The 21,675-nt window shown below is 41.0% G+C and overlaps 2 protein-coding genes across 6 annotated transcripts in view; one reads left to right on the plus strand and one right to left on the minus strand.

Moving 5' to 3' along the window:
* Positions 1-1,399, minus strand: part of MYPN (myopalladin) — a 79,538-nt gene extending 78,139 nt beyond the window's left edge. Inside the window, exon 1 of one of the 2 annotated variants that reach the window (XM_074874287.1) lies at positions 1,323-1,399. Coding sequence is in view for 1 of the 2 variants with exons in the window: in XM_074874288.1 (XP_074730389.1) it covers positions 51-52 (2 nt within the window). In the remaining variant the exon portion in view is untranslated. Of the gene's footprint in view, positions 1-50; positions 62-1,322 lie in introns of those variants that run through there. The other variant, XM_074874288.1, reaches the window with a different exon arrangement.
* A 4,229-nt stretch (positions 1,400-5,628) lies between these two features.
* HERC4 (HECT and RLD domain containing E3 ubiquitin protein ligase 4) overlaps positions 5,629-21,675 on the plus strand; it is a 36,789-nt gene continuing 20,742 nt past the window's right edge. For 2 of the 4 annotated variants that reach the window (XM_074874290.1, XM_074874293.1), the window contains exons 1-9: positions 5,629-5,781; positions 6,647-6,808; positions 8,090-8,381; positions 11,144-11,303; positions 12,677-12,753; positions 15,163-15,384; positions 16,855-16,946; positions 20,245-20,375; positions 21,405-21,565. In XM_074874290.1, coding sequence (XP_074730391.1) covers positions 8,156-8,381; positions 11,144-11,303; positions 12,677-12,753; positions 15,163-15,384; positions 16,855-16,946; positions 20,245-20,375; positions 21,405-21,565 — 1,069 coding nt within the window. In that variant the 5' untranslated portion in view covers positions 5,629-5,781; positions 6,647-6,808; positions 8,090-8,155. Of the gene's footprint in view, positions 5,782-6,237; positions 6,419-6,646; positions 6,809-8,089; positions 8,382-11,143; positions 11,304-12,676; positions 12,754-15,162; positions 15,385-16,854; positions 16,947-20,244; positions 20,376-21,404; positions 21,566-21,675 lie in introns of those variants that run through there. The other 2 variants (XM_074874291.1, XM_074874292.1) reach the window with 2 other exon arrangements.

Consider the following 21,675-nt stretch of genomic DNA (forward strand, 5'->3'; position numbering starts at 1 on the left):
AATAATTTTTTTAAAAAATCTTTTATTCTAATTTTAAGGTTGAGACTTACATTATAGGAAATTCAGAGTTACAGTTCTCCAAGGAATCCAAGCTCTGACTGCTCACATATAATTTCTGTGGGGCTCCTTAACAACCTCTGCAAGAGAAATCTATTTTTCCATCTGTCCAAGAGTCTTCATCCACTGTGAATATTTAATCCCCTTTTTGAACAGAGATGTCCTGTACTGTAGTTGGTACAAATGGCACAGATTCATTACCACTTTGACACCGCATCTCAGTCCATGCTATACCAAATATCTATCAGTTGCTAACTGCACCAAAATAGATCTCACAGTATCATGTCCCTCTGGGTTTCAGTAATACATGTGAAATCATGAGTCTTATCCTGAATTGAATCACAAAAGCTGCCAGAGTACTGTCTAATCATCTTTACTAAACAGAAACATCTTTGTAGCAAAACAGTCCCATATTTCTGAGCGATAACTAATAGCAGAAACAGCTGGGTGTAGTTTGAACATACTGGTCACAGTTTATGCCTCAGAGTTATTTTCTTCCCAGCTTTTCTTGCAGAGTCCTACCATAGGAATAGAGAAAACAGCATGTTTTGACAATTGTTTAGGCACAGGGCCACAGGCTATTACACCTAGCTGATGGCGGAGTCCTCTGCTGCCTAGAGATGCATGCTCTGTCTTCTTCTCTCCTAGCAATCAGCCCTAACATCCATTTCATGTCATGCCTATTGTGCCCTCTGATACTCAAATGTTTCCTTGCAGTTTCTTTTTTCTTCCCATTTGCAAGCATTATTCTGGTCTAGGACCTTTTCCTTCACTATTTTCTGTTCCCATAACCAAAAACATCCATGCCTATCTTCCTACTGCCTGGAAGTTTTTTTCTCTCAAATCTTACTCCTTGTAAAGCCAAGGACTTTATCACCCAAGAAGTGGTGTGGAGAGAGAGCTGAATATCAGGAAAAAATCAGTCTGGCTCAACAGAAAGGGGGCTTTATCATGGTATTTCTGGCTTCCATACCAGCATGATTTTTTCTTCCATTCCTGGTTCTATTCCAGTCATAACAAACTTAATTCTGTGAATTAAATGCCAGCTCCCACCACACCTCTAAGAAAAGAGATCATCCATGTCATTTGCACAGTTAGTTTTCCCCTCTGCTGTCTCCCAAGCCCCCTGAGAGAACATATCCCTCCACCCCACCTCTGTTTACACGAGCACCTTTCTTTCACAATCAGGTCACCCTGTGCTTGGGATAAGAAATGACACTAAACAATCCAACATGGAAATCTGCAAAGAAGCCAAGAGTGCTCACCATGAAGTGTTGTGACCAGCCTGTGTGTGACCCTCAGTTCTGGTGCTCTCCTGTGCCTCTTTGTTCTCCTCAGTGCAGGCTGCTACCTTTCTGCCTGCTCTTTACGAAATAGTAAGAAGGCTAATTTTAGGGTGCTTCATCATCCTGCCTTGCAAAGACACAGTGTCATGTCAGAATCAGCAGCATGTGGCACCACTTGGAGCTGCTATTTTGTAAGCTGAGGTTCAGCATGTTCTCAAATTGGTCTCTTGCAGGGCAGAACTGGCTCAATTATTGATATTATGTTCCTGTAGGATTGCACCTTAAAAATCAAAGATCACTTTTGGCCTGACCAAAAGCCTGGTATAATGACATGGGAACTGGAGTCTCAGCATCCAACACTTAAGCCAAAAACCCCAAAAGATTACATGGGAATTTCCTGGTGCTCTGTTAGCACCTGGCCTGCTGATCTATTTATAACAGAAAAATTAATGAAATAGCATGAAACATCACAGCAATAGGAAGAGAACGTGCCACATGGGTGAAGTGGCTGCGCTCCCAACCCTCTGTGTAGGATGCTCAAAAATGTTCAGCATCTTCAGCCCCAACCTGCAGGTGCCTGGGCATTTGCGTGGCTTCTGCCATACTGCCAGGATATGGGGTACTCACTCGGAGCACCAGCTGCAATTTGTGTGGGCTTGGGGATATTGGATCCACGCAGGAGTTTGTGAGCACAAGAGCTTCATACCTAACACAAAGGTCAGCTTGTTTCCTTCACTGGAGTCTTCCTGCCCAGGATTCATCCTTGCCCTTCACAGCTTTTCCATTTTCTTTACATCTGTCATCCTATGAATAGCATTCTTTTGGCTATTTCAGCTATATTTTGTGGCCTGAGAGGATGAGGGGAGTGGGGTGTTGGGTTTTTGGTTTTGCTTATCTTATTTGAAGGTATGACTCCTCAGCTTATCCTTAAACAGCTCCCTTATTTAGGTGCCTTGAGTTAGACACACAACCTGCAATATTGTCGATTTAGCATTTACATAGTGATTTACCTTCACAAACAGGTCAAGAACTGTTCATTTTTTTTAACTGGATCACCACCAGTTAATAAATAATTGGTCTTACTGGTAAGCACATTTGCATTTGAGCTAACCAGAATCATTACAGTGAGCAGAGTGGGCAGAGAGAGAACTGACACACGCTCAGCTATAAAGTAGCAGAGCACATGAAATGTACTCTGTGTGTATGTGTGAGTTCTGTCTGTCTTGTCTACATAGGCACTTTCATTACTTACTAATATCCAAATATTGATACCGTGAAGATTGTAAGGATAAAATGTAAAACTGAAATGGCATAAAAGGGACTGACTGTACCTTGTTTGTAAGGCTATTTGCATTCTAAAGCCTTTCCTTTGTCTTAATCAAGAATATTCTACACAAAGCCTTCGCACAAAGGTTAGTAATTTCTCACAGCAAAATGCTGACATCTCTAATTTCATGTTATCAGCTGTTCTGGACACCCATTTCTATTTTCTGTAGTCTGTGACACATCAAAGTGTAAAACAAAGGGGTTTGAAATGAGGAATTAATGTTTATAAAGTATGTACTGACTGTTGCCAGGAGAAAATGGAGGCAGAGAGCAGAGTCCATCTCTGTTGTTAGCTATACAGAAAGTTTTGTGCCAAAACACTGTAGCCTTCAGAAACATGTATATTAACTGAAAGATGTTTTCCAGTAATAAAGCATAAAGTACCCATTAGTTAACACTATATATGATTTTTTAAATTTTTTGTATTATCTGAATGGGTGATTAACTGGGGTACAATTTTAAAAACACAATTGTGCTGACAGCAATCACCAGGCAGTAGCCAAGCATTGCTATTTTAATAATGGCAGGGCAACTGAAAATAGTTTCCTGCTTGTTGTGACCATCAGTAAGGAGACTGTGCAATTGTAATAGGAAACCCTCTGTGCTAAGGGTAACTTAGAAGGAATATATCCCTTCCCTGAAGTTAACCAGATCTACATTTCTTGTTTTCACTGGATTTTGCACCACTGAAAAATACTGGGTTTTTTTGCAAGTACTAGACTGGACATTGGGAATTTTGAGGTGCAAGCGTGCTCACCTGCGGTCCTCTTGACCACTGCAACTGCAGAACCACATTTTGGCAGATTTAATGCCAGCGGATGCAGAATTGGTAGTACTGAGTGGCAGGGAGTCCAAGCAGTGATGTGGCATCAGAGCAGGTACTCCCTTCCCCCCACTGCCTGTGTACTTTTAGCCCCATGATAGAAGGGGCTTTCTCAAGGCATTAAAACAGGCAGGATATGGCTCCTCTGGCACAGAAAACTTGCTGAGATAGGTAGCGATTGGAATAAAAACATGGCTTATACTTTATTTGAAGACACATTTGAATTATTTAACTTCCAGTAATCTGATTTTAGGACTGAAATAATTCTTTAAAATAAAATAGCTCTCTATTACACAAGGAAGTTGATATTTGTGCAACACTGTGTGTTATTCCATGCTTCATGTATTTCTTATTAAATGCGTTAGGCCAGTTATACCAAAATACTTTTCTATGTAAAAATTGTACTGGGCATATAATGTTCTTTTCAAGTACATGGACATATCCCCACATGCTGGTCAGAGGACACATTGCACAATAAATGGCAATATTTAAAATCTACTTCCCAGTTTAATTATTTGCAGTTACTACTCTGGTGGTCTCTTAAAAAAAGGGAAAGGGAGTTTAGAAGATAATGAAGGAAATGTTTTCCTCCTTTTGCTCTAACATGTACTGCTAACCTTCCATTCTTACACGCAGAACGGAAAAAGGCAAATCACTCACATCTCTCCTTTAAATAACAAACCTGGGTATCTGCTACCCTGAAAAGTGCTGCATCATTTAGCCTTTGTCAGCTACGCAGCGATCTCATTTTCTCTATGGTAGGAATTTAATATTTCTGGTTTGGATCTTTACTGATAAATCTACCACCAAAAACTGTGAGCAGTCCTGTGGAATCTTACCTATTTAGATACACAAAGGAGTGTTCAATGGCTGGACCAAGACATCCCCCGTTGGTTTTGTTTTTTTAAATGCCTTCCATTACAGGGCAAGATGACACCAAACACAACACCTTCTTACTCATAGTTTGCAAAATTGACGTGAAATATGCCTGGTCCTGGCCTTTTTTACTTCCTGACCTACATAAAGGTGGATCCCAGGACTACTGTAGAGAGACTGCAAACTAAGGAAACACGTGGATACCCAACCCCGTCCACTTCAACAAATTGCAGTGGATTTTCCTGCCAGTACTAAGCAAAATCCTGGGAAAAAAAGCTAAAAACTGTGCCTAGCATGTAAACTTCTCTTTAGTTGTTCCACTAGAGAGACGTGTTCAGTCAAAAAAAACGGTTTTCCCGTGCCCACGTCCCGTACGCTCTGACACTGCGAAAAGGTTTGGAGCCTGCAACGCGCGACGGACCGAACTGCCCCGACCGGTGCCGGGGGTGCCCGCGAAGGCCCCCGAGCCCCCTCTCCCTGTCCGCAGCCCCGGGCACAGCTCAACGGCAGGAGAGCGGGGCGGCGAGCAGAGCCCGGCCTGGCGGATCGGCCCCGGCCCGCTCGCCCCGCTCCCTCCCCTCCCGCCCTCGGGGCTGCAGCCGGGGCAGCCGCGGGTCCCCGCCGATCGCCAGAGGCTGCGGAGCCCCGGGCACGGCTCCTCCTCACTCCGCGAGGAGGGAGAAACGCGCCGTCACGAAGACCTCGGCAAACAGAGAGGAAGCGCCCAGAACACACCCAATTTTTAAAAATCCTCGATTTAAAAACAGCGACGTGACACAGCGCTGGTGGGTTTTAAAGCTGCTGTATTTTTTTTTTTGTTATTGTTGTTGCGCTCCCTTGTCCCCAGCAGAGCTGCAGCTGCGGTCGCCACCCCGGAGCGAGCACCTGCGCCAAGAGCCCCCTCCCCGGGCGCACCGGGGGGGTGAAGGCGTCACTCCGCCGTTCCTCACGTCACGGCCGCCCGCCTCAATTTCTTTTGTTGTCAACTTCTCGCTCAGCCTCTTCACACCCAACAGCGGGAACCGAACTCACACCGCGACGCCGACCGTCACCCCCCTCCCAGCCCCGGCGGAACGCGAAACCGCCCCCCCGGGCCCCCGCCCCGCCGGCCGGGCGGTGCCTCCCGCCACCGCGGGCCCGCGCTGACGTCACGCCGCGCCGCCGCTGCGTCACCGCCCCCGACCACGAGGCCGGGGCAGGCGGGGGGCGGGCGGTGAAGCGGGCGCGCTGCGGCCCCGCCCGCCGAGCCCCAGCCCGCGCCTGCGCAGCAGCGGCGGCCGGGCCCTGTCACCGCTCCGTGTCGGGGCTGCTCACGCCCTCGCGGTGGCCGGTGGGTGCCTCGGCGGGCCGGGCTTGGGCGCGGCCTCACGGGGAGCGGACGGGAGCGTCGCGTCGCGCCTCGCCTCGCCGCCGGTGAGCTCCGCTGGGCCGTGACGCGCCGCGGGACCTCTGCGGCCCCGGGACCTCTGCGGCCCCGCGGGGCGAACGGGACAGCGGAGGGGGCCGCGCTCGGCCGGCGGGACCGCGCTGCGGGAGCGGGGCGGGACGGGACGAGCGGCGGTGCCCGCGGCGCGGGCGGCGGGGACCGTTAGGGGCGACGCGGCTGCGGGGCGCGGTGAGGGGACCTCGGCGCCTGGCGCCGCCCCCCTCGGAACGGGCGGAGGCCGCGGGCCGGCCGCCGACCTGCGCTTCTCCGTCGGGACCGGGGCCGCCCCCACCCCGCCCCGCCCGGGGCGCGGCCGCTCGCCCCGCACCCCAGGGCGGCGGCCCCGGGGGGAGCTGCGCCCCGGGGAGGGAGGCGCTAGGCCCGGGCGGGCGGCGCTGCCCGCGGGCTCGGCGGTGCCGCCGCCCACAGCGGTTGCGGAGCCCGGCGGCCTGCGGGAAGCCGCCGCGCTCTTCCTGCGGCCGCGCTCCTCGCGCTGTGCCGGTAGAACGGCGGGGGGGTCCCTCGCGTTCCGCCCGTGGCGTCGGCACTGCCCTGCTTTTGACGTCACGCGTGGCAGGATCCAGCCGCTGACAACGCGCGTGGCTTTCCCGGCTACACGCAGGGGTAAAACACTGCCGTGATTTGAGATCAAAGTACAGAACTTCTGTGGCTACTGACCCGTAAAAGAGGAAAACAAACCAAAGCAAACCGCCTTCTGTGGAAAGCCATCCCTGTTCCAACAGAAAGGAGAACTTTCCCTCGTTTTGCCCCACTGGAGATGGAGATAACTCTTGACTTTGGAAATCCTGAAGCGCTCTAATCATACGTGTTTTCTAACTTCTTGTGTTGCAGGTTAAAGCTTGCATTGCAGTCACTGCTACAGCTGGGTGGAATCTATTGCATAGCTATGGCTTAACTGAAGACGGCTTCATTTTGATGTCCCCTTCTGAATGTGGTAGGATATAACCAGTGATAGCTAGGGAAAAGCTGATCATGCGTCATCTCCTGAGATAGGTAAACAGAATGCAAAATATTTAAAGCTGTTTGGCTCGTTTTGCCTTTTTTTTTTTTTTTTTTTTTTTGTAACGAGATCACAAAACTAAGCATCTGGCTTACTGCATTTTGACTTTTGCAGAGCAAAATAGTTCATCCTGTTGTGCTGGCAAAAATTCCACCCTCCTTTGGTTTATGGAATGCTTAGGTGCTAACTGCTGGCTTGCTTCTCGGAGCAGTTTTATATTGAGGCGGTTTATACGTGTTATGACCGTGCAGAATGTAAGGCTGAATGCATTTGTAGTGCGTTGTATACCATGTTCCATTATTCATGCTGTCTTCCAAATAATGGTCACAGATGAAAATTTATAGCAATTTTACACTGTACTGCATTGATTTTTAAATTGCTTTGCAAATACGGGGAAACTTACTGTCGCGGAAGCGTAGTATAAGTAATAGTGAAAACATTATCATAAATTCTTCATGTGCAATACTGAAAACGAAGGAGGAGTGTAGGTTTGTATCCTTTGCAAATACGTACAGAGTCTGTCAGCACAAATACTGGTAATTGCAATTTAGGCATTCGGGATGGGGGTTTGCATGGGGGAGTTTGTGTATGTGGCCTCCTGTTACTGCAGGGTAACTATGAAGCTGTAGCCTGTGTTGCTTGCAGTGCAAGGCTGGGGACTTGAGATTTTCTTTTAAATTGTAAGTTTGGTTGACTCATAGTTGTTTAAATGTAATGATTGACACATCGTATTATTCTTTGTGTTGCGTAACTGGGTTGATCAGAGCTGACCAATTTTTTCCAAGCAATGAGTCAAGTGTTGTTTTTGGGGATGATCTTGAGGCTGTACACAGTGCTTTCTGGAGTCGTGCAGCTCCCTGTGTAAAGAAACTAGCCTGTATAGTCTCCTCAAAAGATGCTTGAGGTCATTTCCACTGGCTAGAATTGGTTGTGACTGCCATTTGTATAGGTCTGGATTAGGGATTAGAAAAGTTTTACAAATAATGTTTAAGTTTTTGAAACAAAGTTTTTTATAAAACTGGGGACCTGCACATCTTAAAAGTTGTGTCTGAAATGGGAAGGAAAAGCATTTTACTTCAGAGTTAATGTAAATACTGTCCAAGAAAGTAAATCACACTCTTAAAAATTGTTCAGTGTTTCAAGATTGTTCAGTGTATCAAGATATTGGTATATAGACAGTGAACTTGTGGATTACATGCTATGTAGAGGATAACATAAATGTCAGGGACAATACTGAAAAACCATACATTTTCCCTTTTTTTGTTTTTTAACAGCTACACAGAAGGAATATTCTAGAAAAGTGAAGTTGGAAGATCTCTGTGATCAACAGAAGCATAAACATGTTGTGCTGGGGAAATGCATCTTTTGGACAGCTTGGATTGGGTGGAATTGATGAAGAGATTGTTTTAGAACCCAGAAAAAGTGACTTTTTCTTAAATAAAAGGGTCAGAGATGTAGGATGTGGACTGAGACATACTGTTTTTGTCCTGGACGATGGAACTGTTTATACGTGTGGATGCAATGATCTAGGACAACTAGGGCACGAAAAAGCCAGGAAAAGACCTGGTAAGTTTAGAAGTACTGAATTGTGGAGAATTGTATGCACAGTAGTTCTTCCAAGAATGGGCAATATTTTAAACTTGAAAAGCATTCCTTTGCTTGGATCGCATCTTGTGACAGTTGGAAACAACCAGCTGTGAAACGTGGCTGTCCCCCCATATTTTTGCCTACTGTGCAGCTGGGCAGTGCCACTATTTCTTATTTCCTGCATGGAAGCACTTTACCTAAGGCCATGGGAGACTCGGTGGCTGTTTTTAATCCCAAGGGGAGGTCACCTGCTTCAATACATGGATTAGTATTGCACTGTATGTATGGGTTTGGCTGCTGGAATATGGAATATGGGAAATGAATATTTGGCATGCCATAGCTGAGAAACATGCTGTGTGTTTTTAATCGTCTAATATGTGATGTAGAGCAGGTCTGATTAAAGCAACGTTCTTAATTTTCTTTAAGAACTAAAAACTTTCGGTAAAAGACTTTTCAGTATAAGCAGTGCTACAGGAAGAGGATTTAGAAAAGCCTAAAGGATGCAATGTAAAACTTCGTTGGGCTTTTTTCTTCCTGTCTATGTTATATGCGTGTTTCTGCTTCCTGCTAGTGCAGTTCTGTAGCAGAAGTGGGTAAACATCTTGCAGGGACTGCAGAGGAGTGTGCACATGGGCTCCCTTCAGAGCTGTGCCTGTGAGTCATATCTGCGTGCTCCTGAGAGATGTGGAACAGTGCTTCTGACAGTACTTGTAGCATAACGTAAGCAAACTGAAAAGGCTTAGTAAGAGTTTATTCTGATCACTGTTACAGCAATTTTACAAGTAACTTGGCACAATAATTGATACAAATATTTCAAGTGGAAGTAAGGCATTATGCAGTGTTTTAGTAGTTCTCCTTTGTGCAGAGTTTTGGATTTGGTGCCAAGTAAAGTTTTTTTTTTTGTGTAGTTGATATGTAACTTTGTAAATCTAATTTGCACTTCTATTGGGAAACAGTGAATGGATATTAAAACTGATAAACTTTAATCCTGTGCAAACATCTGCTTCATGATCATGAATAGAAACTCAGCTTGTCAAACTTACTCGGAATACTTGTGACCCACTTTGAAGATGATGCTGAATTGTCTTTTAAATCTAAAAGTCACAACAAAAATATCTGACTTTTAATTTTTGGTTTTTTTTAAGACAGCCTTGTATGAGTTTTCATATGTACTGGACAAACACCAACTATAAATCTCTTTTTTTTTTTTTTTTTTTTTTTTTAACACGCTCAGACACAGCAGTTATCAGGATTGTGATGTCCTCCTCCCTAATTTTTCTTTCATCTAAAGGTTACTGACAGTGCTGTTGAATGTTGTAATGTGAAGATGCATTGGGATAACTTTACTGTGCGGTCTAAAGCAGCTCAGTATCTGTACAAATGGGTGGATGATCTCTTCTGAATGTATTTCTGCTAACTGAAGATAATTTTGTCGCTGACTGCATGTCTTTGCCACCTCTGTGTCACCAGTGGCACTGTTTAGCTGTGCCTTCCTCTTTCCTCCCCACAGAGCTCTGCTTGCCATAGGGATTGTGTGACTGTTCCTTAATCCCTATTAGGCAGAGTCAACCTGGCTGGTTTAGCAGCTGGTGAAGATAGTCTGAGCTAATCTGTATGGTGTTGCCTGAACTGGAGAGTGTTTACGTGAGCTCTTCTGCTGGCAGAGCCTTGGAGGCCATAATGGACAGAACTGGGGTGGTAACTTCTTTAACCAGACCACCTGTTTAAGGAAATGAACTTACTTCTGCTGCCTGTGTCACTTTATTTTGGAAACTGAGTGCCTGTCATGTTGCAGATGCTGTTAGCTACTGTTTTCAAATTGGTTTAGGCTCTGCTAGGCTGTGTTTACAGTGCATGTTACATTGATAATACACAGGCTTTTTCAGTGGTGTGCCATTCTTAGGCGGGAAGAGAATTTATGTGTTGGAAAACTGAGCATAAAATGTCCAAGCAGGCTCTTATTTAAGGGGACTGTTGAAAATTTGAGCCTTGATGACAGGCCCTGATGATACTTCTTCACTTTACTGTTGTTGGAAATGTTAGACTTCTGATCACAAATCATAAGCATGAAAACAAACTTAGAGTTTTTCCAGATGCATTTAAAGGTATTGATGCAGGCTACTGGAAAAAGATCACAGATAACTTTGGGGTTTGCTTTTCAGAGGCATGCACTGTATATCTAGAAAAAATACTCTTTAGGCTCTGTTTCTACAGTATTTTGCATTATAAAGAGGACATTGTGTAGCTCATTGCAAAATCAGTAGCTTTAGTCTTTAATTTGCCCTCCCTTGTTTTGCAGGCTTTTTTGTTAATAATGAATAGGTGAATTTAATTTGCTGTGGTGGAATGTTTTCCTCTTACATAATGTCTACACGTGTAGTCATTTGACAGTAATCTGTTTGACCTTAATGTTAACTGAGTTTCTGCACTCATTTTCAGATGGCAAGATTAGAAGGAACCATTATGATCAAGCTGCAGGTTTTGTGCGCTTCTGTATATTGCTTCAGATACAGTTGTTGTTTGGTTACTTTGGGGTGTCAAATTTAACTTACTTCTCCTAGAATAGCATGCTTATTATTTTAAATAAAGGATGCTTTGGCAGACTTGTGGGCTTAGTTCTGTGTCATTTCAATTGACATCTTAGTACCGAGTCTAACTGTCTTGAACAACACTAGCTTGTTAGTAGCTTTTTTTTTTTAAACCACTAACTGTTTGGGGTTTTTTTTCTTTTTTTTTTTTAGAGCATGTTGGTGCACTGGATGCCCAAAATATTGTAGCTGTATCATGTGGAGAAGCCCACACTCTAGCATTAAATGACAAAGGTCAGGTATATGCTTGGGGTCTGGCTACTGATGGACAGCTTGGCTTGCCGGGAACAGAGGAATGCATCAGAGTGCCCAGGTTAAAAATAATTAGTATATAATAAGTTATTTTTCTGAAAAAAATGTGCTTAAATCACATTGGCTAAGCTATTCTGCTGTTATAATGAAAAACACACATTAGAGAGTGTATTTTAACTTGCATGCTGCAGTTAGTTTCCTTTCTCAAAAAGTCAACTTATGTGAGAAGGGTGTTACTGGTTTGCTTGGTTTGGGGTTTTTTGGTTTTGTTGGGTTTTTTTTCCTTTTAATAGTCATCTACTAGGAATGAGAGTTATGTTAGAAAAGTAGGATGGGTATTTCAAGAATGTAAATGGGGATTGATAACTGTCATTTAAGAGAAGTTAAAGAGAAATAAAATATTAAACTTTCAAAGCCAGTTGTGGGAGTACATTTGAAGAAGGTACATTTGTGATCCAATCTTTGTAGTTCAGTTTTTACCCCAAAGTTTTTTAGCTGTGATCAAATAATACACCTCCTAGTTATAAAAATGAATGCTAGCCAGATTGACTTGCTTGTTTTCAGAATGCTGCAAGCATTCCAGCTAGCTGAAGTCCACATTTTTACTGGGATGAATAGGTTCACTGAAATCAGTGGAACTGTCTGTAGCAGTAAGTTTGTATGTTTACAAGCTGGAAGTTTTCTTTTTTAATTTTGTTTTTTACATAGGAAAAAGACACACAAAAGTAATGGTTCCTTGGAACATTAGTAATTTATAACTTTATCACGGCTATCTGTGACATGTATAAATATGAAAGATATAAATAACAAATATAAAGGTTTTTTATTTCTGTATCAAATTTAAAAGCCCACAGGCCTTTTAGAAACTCCTGTTTTTCTCCTCAAAAGTTGAAAGCATACTGGATTTAATGCACATTTGTATGTATTTGCAACTTCTTTATCCTATTGTGCAATACTTAATAGCTCTGTAACTGAAGTTTTGATTGAAGTTAATGTTGGTAGAGATGAAAAATTGAGTGTTCAAATTGTAACAGAAAGTAATTCAGTCTTTAATATTGATATGAAGAAGATTATAAAACCTTTTTTCTTTTGGAAGCTAGAAAGTAAGAATCATTTTCTTCTTGCATCCAGTATTCATTTCCACCGTTCAGCTGTGTGACATCTCCTTTCTAGCACGTGAACCTCCCCAATTCTTCATATGGTCTTTCACTGACTTTATTAATTTGAAAATAAGACAGAACCTGTCCTTGAAAGTGTTAGAAAAGAAGCAGTTTTGACTTTACTGAATAGCTTCTAATTAATCATATTTAAATTAGTTTCATACACACTTCAGTGAAAAGTGTTCACTTTTTGTGTATCGCCCTTTGGTGTGACTTTATATTTCATACCATGACCTAGTAGCTTAATTCTTTCTCTGTTTTCTTACCCCAATAGAAATATTAAAAGCTTGTCGGAGATCCAAATTGTTCAAGTTGCTTGTGGTTATTATCACTCACTAGCACTCTCAAAAGGTAAGCCAAATTCTTCTGAAGTTTTCTGTAATTTCTTACCAGGTAATTCGAAAAGTTTCAACATTTGTTTGGTCTTTTTTAAAAAGGAAATGTTTTTTTAAGTCATGCTACCAGTTAACACAAGTTGGTAGGGGAGGTGTAATTTAATGATGGAAGCTTGAATTTAAAAAATAAATATACAAACAAATGTTGGGGTGTTCTGTTTTTTTCTTATGCTTTTTTGCTTTTTGTCGACTTGCTTTCATGTAACTTCCTTTTTAATTAAGTTTTGTACCTCTCCTTTTTTTTGGTCCCATTTCTTTTTCATCCTGCTAGCGTGCCACTTTATCACTAGTCTATTTTAAGCTGTAACCTCAAGTTACTGAGGTTTGCAGATGACCACTTCCTTGTCTGCTTTTCTATTGCAAATCCTCTGTTTTGTTGGTGCCTCTATAGTTAAAATGTAATGTCACATTATAACCCACCTTTTGAAAGGTTTAAACATCCATCTTTGAAATTTTGCTGGGGCTATGGGAACATAGTTAGTTGGCCTCACTTGTTTAAGAGTATTGCGTGTCTGGCTAGTATAGCTCTCCACAAATGAACATGAACTTAAATTTGCTGCTTGTTTGTTTCACTGTGACAAAGGAGAGTTGTGGCCAAAACTTCCATTTGGAAGAAGTGGTTGCTGGACAGGGTTAATGGAAACTTAGAAACTCAAAACAACAATTCCAGAAAGGTTGTAGTTTGACAGTGCTTCTTAACAAGGTGTGGTTAAAATATAAATTAAATAAGCTGTGGGGAGGGAGGTGTTACTTGTATGCTGAATGATTTTTTTTTTTTCTTTAAATATAATAGTCTATACTGATTATGTTTGCCTCGATTCTGTACATGACTTTTCCTGGGCTCATATTGAGTGTTTTCTGTGCTGTCATGTATTCCCAAGTGTCTTTATCATTATAACCTAGTGAGATTCCTTTGTTTTCAGGACAGGCAGACAGAGATAGGTACAGAGAAAGGTAACCCCTTGCCTGGGTTAAGATCAGCGGTAGAATGGGGGGGAGTGTCAGGATTGTGCTGTTAAGCGTTCTGTCGGTCAAAGGTGCAAAAATACAATAGCAGTATGTGACTTAAAATTCACTCAGTGTTCTAAATAGTTACAAGCTTCAAGTACAGCATCACTATCCTATTGCCAATTCATGGATTTGCAGTTCTATGTTTCTGTTCTTCACATGCATTGTAGGGTGGTTTTTTTGTTGTTTACTTTTTTCTGCTTAGAAGAGAAGCTGCAGAAATACTTGCGATGTAGCAAGGGTATGGCCTTAAACACAGGGAGGGAAATAGGATGAACTTACTTGAATCAAGCATTTCAACAGGAGACTTTGTAGTACTTGTAGATCTATATGTGGGATATTGTTCAGATGGATTAGTTCATGTGATTATAAATGATTTGCATAGGATTTCTTTGATGTTAGGAAGACTGTTTTGTGTAAAAGTGGTGGTTTGGGGTTTGGTTTTTTTTTTTTGACTGGTTGGTTTTGGTTTGGTTTTTTTGATTATTCCTGTTTAGATAAATAAAATCTGAGACCTGTATCCCAGGAAATGGGTTTCATTGGTTTTTTTCTTGATAAAACTGTTACTGGAAAGATGGAGGTAGGAGAGACATAGGAAACGTTACTGTTTGAGGGTAATAGTAATGTTTGAAACATACTGTATCAGCAAAAGCAAATATCTTTTTGATTAGGTGTTAATCTTTAGGATGGTAAATACCTTGGCAAAATGTTGGTTGTTCAGTAGAACATTTTATTTTGGAGGCAATCTTAACATAATAGCTCTCCGATTTGTGATTCTTCACAATGTGTTTTTTTTTCTTCACAAGGCATCAAATGACGTTATAAACTTTGTGCTTCATCGATCATATCATTAATACAATATTTTAAAATTTAAAATACGTCACTTAAATTGTATGTGAAAAATAAGTGTTACTGTATAAAAGCTTAAATGAGGCTTGTGTTTGGAAATTGGAAATTTTTGCACATCCAGTATGCACTTTCAACAAGATCTCTGTGTAAATACATATGCAGTAGTGGAACTCCCAGTGGAACAGCACCTTGCTTGGTAATAACCAAACTCAACTTAGCTAACACTGTTGAAACAGGAATGTTAAGAGCAGTTTTGAGGTTTTTGAACGTGATTTAAATACTGTCAGTCCGTTTAAATGTTTGAGTTGAATGTCTGCAAATTACACGAGAATGCTTAGCTTCAGAAGTCAGTAATTTGTATGCATTTTCAAACTCAAAAATATTTGAAGAGTAATTGTCTTAACTTTTAGCTTTTCTTACAGTAAATCAACTTTATATAAGTAAACTAAATTGATTGTATTTCTTGGGGGTTTTTTGGGTTGTTTTTTTTTTTTTTTCCTTTAAACAGGAAGTGAAGTGTTTTCCTGGGGACAAAATAAATATGGCCAGCTGGGCTTAGGTTACGAGTATAAAAAACAAAACTCACCACATGTGATTAAATCTCTGCTGGGAATCCCTTTTGCACAGATTGCAGCAGGAGGAGCTCATAGTTTTGTACTAACTCTTTCTGGAGCCATTTTTGGATGGGGACGCAACAAATTTGGGCAGCTGGGTCTTAATGATGATAATGGTAAGTAAATATTACTTCAGGAGAATTTTGTGCTGAAGGTCTTGGTTTGTGAATCTAAAGACAGCAGTATTCCTAGAAAAGGAGCAGACAGAACAAACCTTTGTTGAATATTGTCAGAGAGTGCTGATGTCATGGGAGATTGCATAAGGAAGACATTTTGAAAATTTTGACAGTGTTACGTTGAAATTCTAGCCTACATGACTTGTTTTCTTTCCCTGTTCTAGATTTTTCTGTTAGTTAAACTTTCTGAATGGGATTGGATTAAGATACTGTGCAGTAGTTACAGTTTGAACTGAATTTTAAGTAGATGAAATTGCTTGACAAAACCAATAATCTATCAAAACTGTTTGGTTGTCCTTAGTAGACACATTTAAGGCATCTTCATTGTTTTACTGCCATGTGGATATCTGTCTTAGGCCACTTCTGATAATAATTTACAATTTTCAGAGAACCATTTCCAAAGTTTCCTCTACTAGGGTGTTGATACTCATTAACGATTTAAGCAAGTGGTTATGCTACAGATACTTTGTTAATTGTATTGTGTTACATGCAGACTATCTGCATGCCTGGCTCCCAGATGGGAGTGCATGCTGTCAGGTTCCTGTAATACACAGTTTAGTGTAGAATAATCTATAGCTGGCTTCATTAATTCAAATTTTCTCACTGGTTCATTGTTCTCAACACCATTTAAAATAAGAAAAATGTGTTGTGGTTAAAATGCATACCTGAATTAACGCTATAAATCTGGTCACACTTATGTAATAAAAAAATTACATGTACTTTTCAGAAATCAGATTTTCTTGGGAGACTTCAGTTGCTTCTACAAATTCTTGGGAATATGTATCACCCCAGTTTTTTGTATATCATCACTTCTCAGTAAAACCCCTTTTTTATGTCTTGAAGGGACTTCTTCCAGGCACCTTAACGTACCTGACAAATTTTAAGACATTAGCATTAACATTTTAAAAAAAATTGCCTTTGTGCAACCGGGTGACAAAGTTGATTTGTTTTAGTGATGGAGGGAAGTTAGTTGTGCTTCCTAATTATTCAGCGTTCCATTCTGTTAATCCTTTAGTAATACTGAACTATGACCAACTGATATCAATTTACAGGAGCGCTTTAAAAACATGAAGCACATGAACAACTCGAAACAACTGTCATTTGTTTTCTTTTTTTCATAGCCAATGGCAGGTCTAATGTACTGTTCCATATTTCATGGTTTATGTGCTGACATATGATCCTATACTAGTGAAAATGAGACTATTTGCCACAAAGAATTTCGGTATAGCAGTCTTTCTGTTATAACACTTCCATCTCAGAGATACATAAGCTCAGTCACAATGATTGCATTACAGTAGCAAGTTTGAAGTGCTTGTTTGACTGGAACTGAACTAGAATAAATGAGCAAAACTTTGTTTTCTGATTTTTATTTTCAAAGTAAGCCATCTACTGCTGTATTAAACCTTTCAGACAGGTATGTTCCTACGCTGCTAAAGTCACTGAGAACTCAGAAGGTTGTTCATATATGTTGTGGAGAAGATCATACTGCTGCCCTTACAAAGGTACAATGTTTAAAGATATGTTTATGCTTAGATTTTTCTTTTAATGTTTTCAGGAGATGTTATACCTGAATAGGAAATAATAAATAAAATTCTGCATAAAATTTCTTAAAGTTTATTGGATGAAGTTGAGGAAACACTGAAAGAGTGGTTAAATATTTGAAAAAACACCAAATACAAGAAAACTTTCAGTAGTGTTAAATTTCTGTCAGATTTGGTGAAATTGAACATACACAATATAGCACTTTTGATATGACAGTGCATGTTGCATTATTAATACCATGCAGATACTGAAATTTACATTAGTGTATCCTAAAGAGATTAGCTGTTTTCTGACTGTAGTACCTCTAGCATTGCTGTTATTACTGATCGGAACAAGTTGATTTTGAATTTGAATTAAATGCTGGGAGGATTGGTGTGTGTGGTTGTTTAAAGTTTTCTTAGTGAATTGCTATTTGCTATTGTGGTGGGTTGACCTTGGCTGTGCCCACTAAGCTGCTCTATCACTCTCCTCCTCAGCTGAACAGGAGAGAGAAAATAAGACAAAAGACTTGTGAGTCAAGATCAGGACAGGGAGATCACTCAGCAGTGATGGTCACAGGCAAAACAGGCTCAACTTGGGCAAATTAATTTAACTTATTGCCAATAAAAAGTCAGGGTAGGGTAATGAGGAATTGAAACACCTTCTCCTCACCCCTCCTTCTTGGGTTGAACTTCACTCCTGGTTTCTCTATGTCCTCCCCTAAGTGGTGCAGGGTGATGGGGAATGGGGGTTGTGGTCAGTTTATCACACATTGTCTCTGCTGCTCCTTCCTCCTCGCTCTCTTCCCCTTGCTCCAGCATGGGGTCCCTCCCATGGGAGACAGTCCTCCACAAACTTCTCCCACCTGAGTCCTTCCCATGGGCTGCAGTTCTTCACGAACTGCTCCAGCGTGGGTCCCCCACGGGGTCACAAGTCCTGCCAGCAAACCTGCTCCAGCGTGGGCTCCTCTCTCCAAGGGGCCACAGGTCCTGCCAGGAGCCTGCTCCAGCGTGGGCTTCCCATGGGGTCACAGCCTCCTTCGGGCATCCCCCTGCTCCGGCGTGGCGTCCTCCACGGGCTGCAGGTGGAGATCTGCTCCACCGTGGACCTCCATGGGCTGCAGTGCACAGCTGCCTCACCATGGGCTGCACCACAGGCTGCAGGGGAATCTGCTCCAGCGCCTGGAGCACCTCCTGCCCTTCCTTCACTGCCCTTGGTGTCTGCAGAGTTGTGTTTCTCACATATTCTCACTCCTTTCTCTGGCTGCTGTTGTGCAGCAGCTGTTTACATACTATTGGCAAACAAATAGAAGAAATTGAAGATTTACATAATCCACTATTAAGTATTATAGTGTGAGGTTCTATGAAAAGTTGGTCATTTATTTCAAGGCCGATTTGGAAAAAAAGCACATATTCTGTGTCAGTGCGGCACGTTCATGCAGAGATGTAGGAACTGATTAAAATAGAGAGCTGAAATGTGTCAGATTGCCAACTGTTGGCTAAATGCATTGTTTGGAGTCTTATTTTTAAACTTTTAAATTTATTTGGAAGCTTTCAGGAGCAGCATAGAATGTATAATGCTAGTGCTCTTTCTTACACTCATTTTAGTGATGAATAGTGTACTTCAAGCATCAAGTAATAAGTACCTTGATTTTGTGATGGGTAAAACAATATATACGTGTCTTTCTTTAAATGATTGACTCCTGTACTTTTTCTTTCTGTGTTTTGATGGTTGGATTAGACTTCAACATTTAGGTATAAATCAGCATGTATTAACATTTTGATGTTTCCTGTTGTTCATCACTCTCAAGAAGATGTGTCAATTTACAAACAGAATATTTTGAGCTTACTACTGATAGCAGTAGAAAACAATTCTGGCTGATCAAGATTTGGGCAAGTGACTAAATACCCATTTCATGTCTGAATCTGTTGAATTCAGAATATTGTTGTAGAAGGCATTAGAATTTTGAAAGTAACTATTTTTAATGTTTTATTTCTGAAGAAAAAACTTTAATTTCGGAAAATTGTTAACGTGTTTGAATTTTTACACTGCACTAAGTTAAAAGTTGTTTTGAAGAATATGATCTGCCTAAATGTGGTCCTACTTTCATTTTTTATACATGCTTAATTTTCTACAGTGAAAGGAAAAGACTGTTCACAAACAATTGCTTTTTGTTCTAAAATATTCTCTCACTTTGCAAAAGATGTGGCAACTTTGTAATCCTGAAATTGATGGACTTGCCTTCTGAATGTTTTTCCCTTTCTAATGTACAGAAGTTAACTTCGGACTTGCTTAAAAACTGATGGACTTTACTGTAAATGTTTCTACAAATTATTTATGTCTCCCATTTGTATAGCTCCATTTCTCTTGCTCGATAGGCCTTGCAGAACGAGGGCTCTTGATTTATATCTTTTGTAGACAGTACTGTATATATGTGCAAGCATTCTCCAAGTCCTTCTGAAATTCAGAAAAACCTGTCACTGTTTGTTATCCTGATTCAGTGAATGAGGCTGTTGGTTTTTCTCAGCGGACGCTGCCATTTTAGTGATGATTTCCAGCAGAGGTCCAGTCTGATGCAGAGTAGAATTGAAAGAAACAGCTTTACAATTTCAAAGCATTTGAAAATGGAAAGTTTCAAAGTTGTTGTAAGGTAAGTTATATAACTTCTGAAAATGTTTCTGATTTAACATTCTTTCATTAAAGTTTTTGGTTAATTTCGTGATTAAATTAATCAAAAACACTTCTAAAAATTACTTGCCTTACAACAATGTTGAAATTTTTTCATTCTTATGCTTTCAAATAATGAAGCTGGCTATTTCAGTCATACTCTGCATCATCTGCCTGAGGAGGGCAGCTTCGTATTTGGTGATTGCTTTAAAATTTCTGTTCAGAATTTGAAAGCTAAGGTATACTTTTTTTAATAGTGTGAGTTTATATACTATTGTAGTTCATCAAGAAAACTGGAAAAGAGGAAAAACAAGGATTAGAATCTATTAATGACACAAGTTAATGGCAGGACTATTGTATAATAATATGGAAATTACAAGAACGCGATTTAACAGAAACAAGGTAATACTTGATAGCTGTGCCACATTCTTATAACTGCAATTAACTTGTGACCCTTCTGTGTCTCAGGGCCCTCTTGTGCATGTGTATTTTCTCTCTCTTCCCCACAGTTCCAAAATCATCAGACAAGGAGATGTATTAAACCCCTATTTCTGTTAAGTTTCTTCTTCTGAGATATGCTGTCATTTTAATGCAAATAATTTATTTGTTTAGGAAGGTGGGGTTTTTACATTTGGAGCTGGAGGCTATGGTCAGTTGGGTCATAACTCCACCAGCCATGAGATAAACCCAAGGAAAGTTTTTGAACTTATGGGAAGTGTTGTCACACAGATCACTTGTGGCAGGTAAGGTCTATTCTGTGTTAGCACTATGAATCTTATGAATAACTTGTTTTGTATAAAACTTCATATATATTGCAATGTGAAGTGTTTTTTTTCTTGCCCTTGTGGTTAGGGAAGACAAGATGATCTCTAATAAAAGATATTTAGAAGCCTTACAGGGATTTTAAAACAGTCAATAGAAGAACTAAAGGAAGTTAAACTATTTGAGAGGCTCTGATTTTCTAAACTGAAAATGTAAATAATTGGTGTGAAGGTGTTGTTTATTGCTGTCACTTTGCCATTTCCTGTTAAAGAACAAGTGTGTTTGGGGAGGTACATGAGCATCACTGAGGATAAGTGTAAAATTTGGAAATATAACTTGTGTTGTGAAATACCTGTAATACTGTATGGCACTTTAGTTCCTAATGGGTTTTTACTGTATGCATTATAATACCATGCAAGAAATTGGAAAAACTCCCAGCACACCTGAAAATGCTCTTGTCCAAAGGATTGCATTCTAAGAAGACAAAACGAGGGAGGCAACATAATTTTTTTAAGAGTTGGGCATGCTTTGTTATTTAGGTTAAAGAATATGTAAGTTTCAACCTATCTTTCTAGCAGTTTGGTTGACACTGAGTGGACCCATTCCCTTTTAATAGTTTACGTAAATTCAATACTGGTTCTTCCCAGGCTCATGATAGGAGAGAGGGTGTTTAGAGTTATAAGGATGGGAGGGGAAAGGAGATGCAGCCGACCTGGTAGAAACTTCAGATTTCTGAATGTGTAGAGATATCCTCTGAAGGTCGGACTGTGGCTAAGCAGGGGTTCAAGGCAGAACCTGGCAACTCCATTCCGTGACCTTTTCCATGAAAATGGAATATTGCCTATTGGAGTGTAAAGGGAGTATTGTCAGTGACAGTGCATTGCTCATAGAGAAGTGGAGTGTTTGATACTGCAGGACCTTAACGTACTGTTTAACACAATTCTTAGGCTGGCCTGCACAAAGCATGTTATAATGCTTAGGTTTTTGTTACTGAATTTCGTTTGCCCTAGGCAGCACACTACTGCGTTTGTCCCTTCATCTGGAAGAATTTATTCTTTTGGACTTGGAGGTAATGGGCAATTAGGTACAGGAACAACCAGCAATAGGAAAAGTCCCTTCACAGTAAAAGGAAACTGGCTTCCTTATAGTACTCAATGCCCGATAACCACAGGTAAGCAACATCTGGCATACTTACTTCTTGGATTCCTGTTCCTGTATAGTGTCTTACAAATCTTGAGATTGAAACTAAATATGGGCTATAATCACTTTCTTCCAAACAGT

Source organism: Strix uralensis, chromosome 7 (genome assembly GCF_047716275.1).
Source record: "Strix uralensis isolate ZFMK-TIS-50842 chromosome 7, bStrUra1, whole genome shotgun sequence".
Classification (NCBI taxonomy): Eukaryota; Metazoa; Chordata; class Aves; order Strigiformes; family Strigidae; genus Strix; species Strix uralensis.